The 12,522-nt window shown below is 42.2% G+C and overlaps 1 protein-coding gene across 8 annotated transcripts in view; it reads right to left on the bottom strand.

Moving 5' to 3' along the window:
• Positions 1 to 12,522, bottom strand: part of PRIM2 (DNA primase subunit 2) — a 309,065-nt gene that overhangs the window by 32,980 nt on the left and 263,563 nt on the right. For all 8 annotated transcript variants that reach the window (XM_073336325.1, XM_073336323.1, XM_073336328.1 and 5 more), the window contains one exon: positions 1,368 to 1,436. In XM_073336325.1, coding sequence (XP_073192426.1) covers positions 1,368 to 1,436 — 69 coding nt within the window. The remainder of the gene's footprint in view (positions 1 to 1,367; positions 1,437 to 12,522) is intronic.

The following is a 12,522-nucleotide window of genomic DNA, read 5'->3' as shown; positions in this document are numbered from 1 at the left end:
CCCACAGCTCCCAGCCACTGCGGAGCCAGCACTCAGGGTGGGGCAGGGTGGGGACAGCGTGCAGAGCCACCTAGTCACACTCCACCAAGGAGCAGCAGGGACAGGTTGCTGCTTGCATGGAGCCATCCGAGTTGAGTGCCGCCCGAATCTGGCAGCCCGCACCCCCTCCTGTGCCCCAGCCCCTTGCCCCGAGGCCCCTCCTGCACCCAAACTCCCTCCCAGAGACCATGCCCCTCCTGCACTGCAACCCCTAGCTTTGAGCCCCCTCCCATACCCAAGCTCCCTCCCTCTTAGTAAACAGGAATTTTTACTTACTGGCACTCCCCATTCCCTCAACATGCTGGATAACAAAGCTTTTACTGTATTTGAATGAATTTATCCTAGAGAGGAAGAATGGGCACTATCCTAGGATCTGTGATACCTGGGTTTAAGGCCCTGTTCTACTACTTAGCCTCTCTGTGCCTCAGTTCCCCATATGTAAAGTGGAGGAGAATAGTATGACCCTACCCCATAATACAAATACATTAAAAGACTATGAGGTGCTAAGGTACTACAGTGATTAGTTCCTTATAAGCTCATAAAATAGATAGTTTCCAGTTTTTAATTTTTTTCATATTCTTTATAATAAAATTCAGTAATTATAGGAGATGAACTAAGCAAAGAGAAAATTCTCTCATAGTGAATGTTTTCAATATATCTTAAGTCAAAAACTAACCACAATTAAAAAAATAATTAAAAAGTCACCAAGCTGAAAAAGAAAATTAGGTAGGAAGCCATCAGATGATAAGTCACCATAAATTAAAGATGCCAACTATGTTTAAGCGGCAAAGAGTCCTGTGGCACCTTACAGACTAACAGACGTATTGGAGCATCGAGCTTTCGTGGGTGAATACCCACTCTGTCGGATGCGCATGGCTACCCCTCTGAAGCTCAACTATGTTTATACGTGATGAAATATGTTTAAAAAAAAGGGCTAAAAAGAGTTTTCACTGGTGGTTAGAGTTTTAGTTGCATCCACTACAAATTTCATTAGGCTTTTTTCTTTTAAAAAAAGAGAATTGACAACTTTAGTGCTTGTGATAACGTTAAAAATGCTGACTTTTCAGAAAAACATTTTGTTTTGCTACATCTTATCACTCTTTTCTATTTTTATGTATCTACATTACAGAAGTGATATGTATGTGTATAAAATATTTTATACAAAAATCATGCTAAAATACATAGCAAAAAGGATTATACTAATTAACTCATTAAAATTAACAAGATTTGACAACCAATGATGGATGTGATAACTGTAGAGAACCTCTGGAGTTTCTAGAGACAAAGGCACCCTGCTTATTGTACAATAAAAATTAATATGTACTTACATCATGTGTCAACTGGAAGTATTTCTGACAGGCCAGCTGGTAATGCATACCTTTGACTAACTCCAAAACCTGTAGAAAAAAGGAGAGTAATTAGAAGTAGCATTCATTCAGAACTGAAGAATTTTTCACTGATGTTTTATCATTGACCTTTATAAGATACCTCACAACAGATAGGCATATAATGCAAGAAAGTACATTGCACATGACACCCCTGTCACCTGTGTACTATAATGACTCTGGCTGTGTTCCATCATACCCAGGTTGCTTAAATATATATTGGTAGCATTAAAAACAAAACAATCAGAGATAGAAAGATGTTCTGGTGATTTCAGTACATTTAAAAGCAGGAATAAGATGAAAATATATCATCGTATTGTATATCTGACCGTTATTATCAGAATATCATATTGTAACATCTCTGACATAATTGCATATATAGATCTAATAATTCAAGTGGCTGAAGCATGAAGCAATCAAGTACGCTTTTTATATTTTTATTTTCCACATTACCACTTCATACAGATGCAACATAAAATACTGCTGTGCTCCCATCAAGAAAATTGAATGTAAACCCTTTAGAAAAGAATTTGTAAGAAGGGAATGCTTTTACCTTCAATCATATTTGTTCCTTTTTGAAATGAAGTTATTTCTAGTAAAGCTCAGCAGAATATGCGAGTGAAGAGTCTGTTTTGAACACCTATTAGGAGCATCATCCTATCTTTTGTAAATACAGTTTGCTTCCCAGTTCTACCTCATGTAATCTCTTCTGTGCTGCATTCTTATCAGCAGAATGCAATATCAGTTGAAATTTTTAAAGCTGCATAACCATCTCCTTCCCTTAAATAATCAAAAGTGTACTCTCTGCTTATCAAACAGAGAAAGCTGCTGGAATTAAGAGATAACCTCAGTGGAGGGAAAAAGAATTCTTGAAAAAACTGTTAATTTCTAGCCCTTTTTTCAACGGTTAACCTTTCTATGTCACTGCAGTAAATTCAGGCTTCAATCCCTGCTGCCCTCATTATTGGATGCTGCGTTATAGTTATTGACCAATGTACAAATAAATTACATTTGCAGAATAGATCAAATCACTACACACTGCCAAGAAAGTGCATAACTGCATTGTTTCTCTGTTACAGCCCAACTGATTAAATTTCTAAGCTTCCTGTCACTTTCTTTTAAATCCAGTGTAAAAAGACCAAGGCCCAAGCTAGCTAACCAACAGGGTCTGAAATCAGGGACTGTCTATGTATCCAACCTGTCCACTTTTTGAATTAGTCTTGCAGGAAACAGATTCTAAATAAATAAAATAAATAAATACATTTTTTAAAAGTGAAAAACAAAGAAGAAACATTGTCCAAAATAGTTCAAATACAATTTCTTATTTTTCCCTATTATTTCTATAAAATGAAAGTAAAAGGATATCATGGTTAACCATTACATTAGTATCCATACCTCATTTTAAAATTAAAAACAGCATCCAAAAAATTCTGCCTGTACCTCAGAACTGGAAACTTAAGGGAGTCAAAAGTACCCATGGTATATTTAGTGTTAGTCATTAAAAGTTACGATGAGCTTCAATTAATTAGGTTGAGGGGGTCTTTGGGTTATTTTGTTTTGAACATACAATCTGTGCTCGAGAAGGTGACATGGAATATTTGGATGACAAAATACCCTCTTCAGTGACAACCAAGGATGGAAAGGATAAAATGGATATTTTAGTGGGGGTTCTCAACAGGTAAATATTTGTATTAATAATCATGTAAGGTTCTTATACACTGCATTTCATCCTTAGAACTCAAGAGCTTTAACAAAGGAGGTCAGAATCATTATCTTCATTTTACAGATGAGAAAACAGAGACACAGAAGTCAAGTGACCTGCTGAAGGCCACACAGCTGGTCAGCCAGTGGCAGACCCTGGAACTGAAGGTGGGTTTCTGAGTCTAAGTCCAGTGATTCATCAACTAGGTTACACTGCCTCTAAAGCCACACTTGGGCTGAAATCTGCTCTGAGTTGTTATAACCTAAAAATTGGGAAGTTAACAGTTTCAAGTGTTGATTATGACGGGATATAGACAGAGCAATCTACTAGCTCCTAAAGAACAAAGGCTTGTTAAGAATATCTCCTAGCACTGAAATCTATGTAAAGAAATAAGTATTCATGTAATGACGGAAAGTTTAGTAGTTTTTACATGTACAAACATTTAGCTATTATTCAAGTGTTATTTCTGAAATATATTTTGGTAATTACTCTTGAAAACATGGGTTAGCACTTATTTTAATGTTTTGTGCTGTATCTATTTAGCTCATAATTTTGTTAGACATGTAAATAAATGTGTTTAGCTGAATTTTTCCCTTATGCTTTTTAATCTCTAATGAAGTAATTGGTAACTGGTGTTCTTCGAGATGTGTTGCTCATGTCCATTCCATTGTAGGTGTGTGTGTACTCACCACATATACCACTACTGGAAGTTTTTCCCTCAGTGGTATTTGTAGGGGACTGGCTCTGGTGCCCTTTGGAGTGGTGTGTGTATGCACCGATATAAGGGGCGCCGCCGGCTCCCCGAACCCTCAGTTCCTTCTTGCTGGAAACTCCGACAGTGGGGAAGGAGGGCGGCTCATGGAATGGACATGAGCAACACATCTCAAAGAACACCAGTTACAGAAAAGGTAACTGACTTTTCTTCTTCAAGTGCCTGCTCACATCCATTCCATTGTAGGTGACTCCCAAGCAATACCACAGGAGGCGGGTAGCAGTTCATGGATGTGTTTATCGCAACGCAGCTCTGCCAAACCCAGCATCATCTCTGGCTTACTAGGTGATGGCATAGGAGTCATGAACGTGTGTACTGAAGACCACGTCACGGCCCTGCAGGTGTCCTGGATAGGGACATGTGCCTGGAAGGCAGCCAAAGTTGAGTGAGTCTTCGCTATCCGTGGAGAAACAGCCTGCACCAGCTCGTAACAAGTACCGATGCAGGGGTGATCCAATTCTAAATCTTTTGAGGTGACACCGGAAGACCCTTCATCCTGTCAACTGTCACGCTAAAGAGCTGGTGTGCTCCAGGTAGAACGTCAGGGCATGCCAGACATCCAGAATGTGCAGCTGCCTCTCCTAATTGGTCGAGTGAGGTTTTGGACAAGTGGTGGGCAACCTGCGGCCCGTCAGGGTAATCTGCTGATGGCCTGCGAGACAGTTTGTTTGCATCAACTGTCCGCAGGGATGGCCGCCTACAGCTCCCATTGGACAGGAATGGCAAACTGCAGCCACTGGGAGCTGTGGGTGGCTGTGCCTGCGGACGGTCCATGTAAACAAACTGTCTCACGGCCCGCCAGCAGATTACCCTGACGGGCCGCAGGTTGCCCACCACTGCTTTGGACAGAACACTGGGAGGAAGATATCCTGGTTGACATGGAAATGTGACATCACCTTTAGCAGGAAAGCTAGATGGGGCCACAGCTGGACCTTGTCCTTGTAGAATACCGTATAAGGTGGCTCTGAAGTGAGGCTCCAAGGTAATCACTACAAGGACAGCAACCTTCCACGACAGATGGAAAATGAAGCAAGAAGCCATGGACTCAAAGGTAGGGCCTGTGAGCCTAGAGAGGACTAGATTGAGGTCCAGTTGGGGTATCATAGAATATCAGGGTTGGAAGGGACCTCAGGAGGTCATCTAGTCCAACCCCCTGCTCAAAGCAGGATCAATCCCCAATTAAATCATCCCAGCCAGTGCTTTGTCAAGCCTGACCTTAAAAACTTCTGAGGAAGGAGATTCCACCACCTCCATAGGTAACGCATTCCAGTGTTTCACCACCCTCCTAGTGAAAAAATTTTTCCTAATATCCAACCTAAACCTCCCACACTGCAACTTGAGACCATTACTCCTTGTTCTGTCATCTGCTACCACTGAGAATAGTCTAGAGCCATCCTCTTTGGAACCCCCTTTCAGGTAGTTGAAAGCAGCTACCAACTCCCCCCTCATTCTTCTCTTCCATAGACTAAACATCCCCAGTTCCCTCAGCCTCTCCTCATAACTCATGTGTTCCAGACCCCTAATAATTTTTGTTGCCCTCCGCTGGACTCTTTCCAATTTTTCCACATCCTTCTTGTAGTGTGGGGCCCAAAACTGGACACAGTACTCCAGATGAGGCCTCACCAATGCCGAATAGAGGGGAACGATCACATCCCTCGAAATGCTGGCAATGCCCCTACTTATACATCCCAAAATGCCACTGGCTTTCTTGGCAACAACAGCACACTGTTGACTCATATCCAGCTTCTCGTCCACTGTAACCCCTAGGTCCTTTACTGCAGAACTGCTGCCTAGCCATTAGGTCCCTAGTCTGTAGCGGTGCATGGGATTCTTCCATCTTAAGTGCAGGACTCTGCACTTGCCCTTGTTGAACCTCATCAAATTTCTTTTGGCCCAATCCTTCAATTTGTCTAGGTCCCTCTGTATCCTATCCCTACCCTCCAGCGTATCTACCTCTCCTCCCAGTAGTGTCATCTGCAAACTTGCTGAGGGTGCAATCCACACCATCCTCCAGATTATTTATGAAGATATTGAACAAAACCGGCCCCAGGACTGACCCTTGGGGCACTCCACTTGATACCGGCTGCCAACTAGACATGGAGCCACTGATCACTACCCGTTGAGCCCGACAATCTAGCCAGCTTTCTATCCACCTTATAGTCCATTCATCCAGCCTATACTTCTTTAACTTGTTGGCAAGAATACTGTGGGAGACAGTGTCAAAAGCTTTGCTGAAGTCAAGGAACAACACGTCCACAGCTTTCCCTTCATCCACAGAACCAGTTATCTCGTACTGGGTCCCGGATCGGCAATAGGAGACGCTCAAGGCCCTTCAGGAACCTGATCAATATCTCATACAATAATACAACAGATTTACCCTGGATGAGAGGATAGAAGGCCAATATGGCTGCCAGGTGCACCTTGATCGAGAGAAGGTGAGGCCCTGTGCAGGAGGTGAGGAGGAGACTGCTGCCAACGGTTTGGTGGATGCCCCCGAGGCCAACTTATGCTCCTGTGTTGCTTGGGGAAATCCCCAAGGGTTCCAGAGTTGCCAGGGGGAAGGCCACTGGTGGCCCAGCAAGGAACACCAATGCTCCTGAGGGGTGGCCCTGTCCTGCGGACAGGTTCTCCTTCTCACTGTCGGAGCCCGAGGAGATGGATACATGTCTGGGGGACCAGGACAGTGCCGAGGCCACCTATCTACCCTGATCCCATCGGCTCTAGCCCTGAACCTCTGCTGAGAATCTGTAGGAGGGCGATGGCTGTGGGCGTCACGATTCCAGTGACCAGTGGCGGTGTTCAGCAAATGGACAATGGTACCCTGGCGATCGATGCCTTACACTTCACAAGCGGTGCTGTTCCGTCGAGCGGGAACATGAGCGGGCAGACCAGCATGTCACAGACCGGTAACACACTCGTAGTGACCCGTACCGGTGGTCCAGCAATGGGGGTTTCGGAGTCCGGCCTCTTGACCTTCCGGAGCACTGTTGTGTACTGGGAGAGCAGTTCAGGCACTCTTGGCACTGGGGCTCTGGAGCCTGGTGCCGTGCCTCTGGTGGTCTGTGGCAGCCCACTGGCGATCACTGCCTCCAGCCCAAAAAACAGTGCCTGGAATCTGTGGACCAATGCTAGGAATCCGGCAGGCCAGCCAACCCGTGTCTGCAGGCTGGTGCCACTGCTCAGAAAAGTGCTGACAGGACATCCCCTGTGGTGAGGAGCGGTGCTGCACTGATGGAGACTGTTGGAAGGGTCCCAAGGCAGGTTTATCCCTCGAACGAGGCACGTCTGTACCCGATGTCAGTGGCACAGGCCTCCAGAGTGGACGGCACCGCTATGGAGCTGAGTGCCTCTGCCAGTCCCCAGGGTGGCGGGCAGGTCTTGGAGTGGGCTTGACCGCTCAGTGGGAGTTGGGGCCCAACCTCCAACCGGAGGGGAAGAGCTGCCCCTCACGGGTCTTTTCGCTCCTTCCCTTTACAGGAAATAGGAGAACATCCCCTCCCGGCCTTTTGTTTTTGTTTTTTAGCTGGTATTCAGTTGGTGCTGGCGGCGCGCTGCACACTGAGGCCACAGTGCTAGGAACAGAGTCCGATTCGTTCAGCGCTGAGGCTGAAGTAAGGGCTGACTCCATAAGGAGCGCTCAGAGACAAATACCCCACTCCTTTTTGGTCCGTAGTCTGAAACTTGCAAATATGACACTTTGTTGCTAACGTGGGTTTCCCCTAAACACTTCAAACAGCTTGTATGGGGATCACTGGCCCTTATACCGGTGCGTACGCACGCCACTCCAGAGGGCACCAGAGCTGGTCTCCTACGGATGCTACTCAGGGAAAAATTTACGGCACTGGTGCATGTGGTGAGCACACACACCTACAATGGAGAGAACATGAGCAAGCACTCGAACAAGAACAGTATTGAACACCTTAGAGGAACTGGAGAAGCTAATGCTCTGCCTTGAGTGTATTATACAAGAAAAATAAAGGTTTAATTTGTTTACATATGAAAAATTAAATGCTAATATTCCCTTCAAATTTCAGTTCTGTTATACCACTACTTCATTGTAAACACACCAAAAAGTATAGAGTCCTCCATACATTTTTTTTGGTATTAATAAATGTAATCCTATACTAGTTGGTTACTCAGGAATATATCCTTTATTTTGAGAATAAGAGTCAAAGATGGGCAAACAGAAAATTTGGGTACACTCTCAGTTTCCTACGAATGTGGAAAACATTTTAAAAGGGCCTCAATCTTGACCACCATAATAAGACAATGTAACAGAGAATTCTGGTTGACTAGCTCATCATCTTTCAATAAAATGAGTTTGGTTTAAGTCTTCACTTCCAGATTGCAAGCTGATCAAAGGGCTGCACTGCTAATAATATTGTAAGATTGCTTTGAAGAGAAAAGGCAGGCAATGATCAAGCTTAGTGTCTGCTTACTGGAACACATATTATGTTTCTCATTATCTTTTACCAAACTGCTGCTGTCTTCTTCACCGGTTTAGGGAAATAAACTGAACAACTATCAGCGACACATTTGGAGGAAGGGGCAATTGACACAAGCACAGCAGCTGATAGGGTGAAAGTTGCCAACAGGGCTTGTAAACCATTTTGACAGTCTACACTATTATGGTCACCACTTTTACAAAACCAAGACAAAATTTTGTACAAAGTATGCCTTGTGAGGTATCATTTGAAAACTCAATCTTCTGAATATTTTTAGTCCTGGTAAAATATGTGTATCAGCATTGTATGTAAAGTTATAAGTTTCTACTCTGTAACATTGCTGTAACATGTTCCAGAGTTGGAAATGTAGGCCCAGACCAGTTTTTCAGAGACAAAGTCTCACTGGCACCCCATGCAGGTGTTCAAGAGCTATCACCTGCTGAAGCAGCCATTCTCTAGCAACGGGGAGGTGTAAACAAGAAATTTATATTTCATCACAGGGATGATTCAAACCTCATGTCCACAACGGACTGCATATCACCATGGCTCAGCAAGGATGTTTCTAACACAAGAAAGTGAATTATAAAGAGGGAGGAACTTCACTTCTCCTCCTGCCATCTCTCTGTTCATATCATCAATGACTCTCAAAGAACTGAGTGGTCCCAGGCTGAAAGGAGACTCAGTCTGTGAAATGTACAGCAAAACCTTTGCTTTTAAGTTCACTTAGCTTGTTAAATTAGGCATTAGCTTGCATATTACTTTTATTTTATTTTTATAACCAATCCTGACTTTTTTGCATCGTCTTTGTATCACTTAAAATCTATCTTTCTGCATTTATCTTATTGCTTTATCTTAACCACTATGTCTGAATTAAAGTGTGTGAGAAACTCCATTTGGGATAACAAGGCGGGTGCGTATATCATGGACTTTCTATTAGCTTGCATTGTTCAGTAGTGTGCTGGATAGTACAAGACACATATTTCTGGGGAAACAAGACTTGGACTACGGATTTGCGGGTGTCGTAGTTCATGAGTGACTGGTCAGAGTACTCATATATTTACCTGGGAGTGAATCTGCATGCTGAAGGCTGTATGAATAGGCCAGGGGTGGATGTTATAACAGCAAAACAGTGTAAAAGGCACCTCAGGTTACGGAGTTAAGGGGACAATGCAGTTCAACAGTCCAGATTGTGCCTTGGGTAATGCCACAATGGAAAATTTCTGTCACCAACTGATTAGCAGAAAATGTCCAGATTTGTTTTCTGTAGTACTTTGGACAAGGGCCGGACAACACTTGAAATGGTTTCCATGACAGCTATGAAAATTGATCATGGCATAGAACAACATTTGTGCTTTTAGTGCAGTCTCCTTTAGTGGCATGCTTTGTATTTTCTCTATGTCATCAACAGCTGAAAATAGTTCCACAAATACATCCAGCCAATCATGGCACTCCATCCACCAGGTTTCACACATAGGCCTGAGTCTGGAGTGCACCACAGCTGGAGTTACTTTTTTGATTGTCTTGAATAAAAGGCATCCCAGGTTAGAGAATTGAGGGGACACACACCTGTCCAATGGTCCAGATTGTTCCCTGGGTAATGTCACAACCACTGCCAGTTCTTTCTAGCTGTTCTAGTGCTACAACTCAGGACAAACAAGGAAGAAACAATGTTTGCATAGACCCTTTTCCCATTCTTGGATAAATTCAACATGGATACCTCTGCCAGGTGAAGGAGAGGAGCCATGTGGGAAGATACTGATATCACAGGGAAGCTAGCTAGTTCACGCCAAACCAGAGTCTGCCTCTAGTGGCTCCAAGAAAATAGAGCTTCTTCCTAAGAACCTACCTATCTCCTCACACACACTGCCTCAATCTTTCTTCTCCCTCTGGGCTAGGGTCAGTGTAGAAAGCAATCTCGCTACCCTCTCAAATTCCTTCAGCCCACTCAGCCATTATGACATATAATCACATAGTTTCTCCTGTTATGTTAGCTAGGAGCAGGATCTTGGAGGAGAGGGTCAAAGTGCTACGCTAAATGTTCCCAAGGGTCATTAAACTGTTCCAGCATTCACAAAATAAGCTTGGCCGTCCCTCCTGTTCTTCAAAGTGTTTCTTCTTGCCCTGACATTAACAAAGTACTCATTGACCAGATTGTACTCAAGCAGGTGGAGGAGAGTTTCTGTGCAAAGAAATTTGAAAGTTAAAACATTAAAACAAATGCTACGGTGTGGCAAACACACAACACCAAGAAATGACTTCTGATTGGAGAGAAGTCTCATTTATGTAAAGTGTATGTATACCCATCCTTAAAAATAAAATGGGAAATACAAAAATGTGTATTAAATCACTTTATTTTGTAGATTCTTGAGGACAAATTTGCCTTTGAATTGTACTCCTCCCTTTAGTTTTTTGTACCTTTTCTTTCACTACCATCTGCAACTTTGTTTTCTGATTTTGCTTTAGTTACTGATGAGATTAAGATGTTTGACAGCTGCGTCCAACCACCTGCTCTCTAGATCTTTGGCTTACATAGTTAAGATGTTGTACAGATGGTTACTTTCACTTACTTAAGGTCAGTTTCTGGGTTTTTTTTTAAATTGCTGCAGTTACTTCTATTATTAAAAACACAACCTTTCTACTATGGATTTAACCAAATATGACCCCATTTCTAACCTTCATTTTATTTCAGAGTTGACTGAATGTGTGATTGAGGTGCATCTTCTGGAACATACTTGAACACATTATTGTTTTTCTAGTTTCAGGTCAGTTTCTAAACACCTCAGCATAACTCAACCTGCTCTGTTAGGACTCTGCTGTGACCTTTGGTTATTTACTGATATGGGGCACGTGCCTTTCTGCTGCCGTTTGATATTTAATTTGTATTTTACAGTGAACACCATGAATTTCTGACAGCTCCATTCTATAAAACATATACATAAACATTATACTGACTTCTCTATCTGCTTTAAACTGTTTCCTCAAAATGCCCCATTAATACTCATTTATTGTTTCTTGTAGGTAACAATATTTGGTCTTATGGTTTTCAGTGTCACACACGTTGGCACTATTTTAGGTGATATTTTTTAATTGTGGTGATGCAATAGCTTCCCCAGAACTTGCCACCACTAGAATAGTTAAAATCAACTGCCAACCAACAAGGCTGCTTATATTTAAGGTAACATTTATACAAGTTAAAATAAGGCTTTAAAAAGGGCCATAATCATCCCCAAAGCACCTGTTCCATCAGAGTCTCTTCAAAAATATCTACACAGAGGACCCACTACAAACAACCCTTCCTTAACTTTTCACTTTTCTTTTATAGGCCTCTTAGGCATAAACCTTAATTTTTAAGAGTGTTAGTGAAGAACTCATTAAATATCTAACAGATGAGCAAGTACACGTCTGAATGAAAAGAAGGTGTCAATATGTGAATATATTTGTTGCAATAACCTCTAGAAAGATTGCTAAATGAAGGTAGATATTTTATTTGAAAGTTTATATAAATAAAACTAGAATTAGAAAATAATTTATATGCCAGTGTTTTTTTTTCAGTTTCAGAAGCCCACTGCTGAAATTCTACTGTGTGAGCAAATTTAGCTCTGCCATTTCTGTGTCTGAATGCTTAACTTTGCAACCTTCCAGATTTTTAACATACTATTTTTAATTTAATACGTCTTTATACTTGTAAATTAGAAGTATACAAAATTAGATGTTTTGCAATCTCTATTTTCAGCTATTTCTGGGAGACATTTTCTGTTAATTCGCTGGCCCTTCCTGAGTTGACAGCTGTTCAGATTTAAATGACAGTAGTCAGATTCCCCAGTCTCCAAGGCTACACTCGAGTTTCTCTCCCTTTCACAGTTTGGGAGGGAATATAAGGAAATTTCTCAGGCACAATTTAGATTAATATCACAGGTATAAGGAAGTACTCTCTCTGTGTGTGTGTGTGTGTGTGTGTGTGTGTGTGTGTGTGTGTGTGTGTGTGTGTGTGTGTGTGTGTGTGTGTGTGTGTGTGTGTGTGTGTGTGTATCTCTTCCTAGCTATTTTTAACATTTTGAATTTCTTCTGAATTTAATATCAATATGATTTTTAGTTTGGAAATGTTTTACTTTATAAATTGTCTAAATGTACAAAATGTATCAATTTATGATTAGATTGTGGAATATTCTATTTATATGT

This window comes from Lepidochelys kempii, chromosome 3 (genome assembly GCF_965140265.1).
Source record: "Lepidochelys kempii isolate rLepKem1 chromosome 3, rLepKem1.hap2, whole genome shotgun sequence".
NCBI classification, from domain to species: Eukaryota; Metazoa; Chordata; order Testudines; family Cheloniidae; genus Lepidochelys; species Lepidochelys kempii.
Note: the sequence above shows the minus strand (reverse complement) of the source record. Positions and strands in the feature narration are given on the sequence as shown.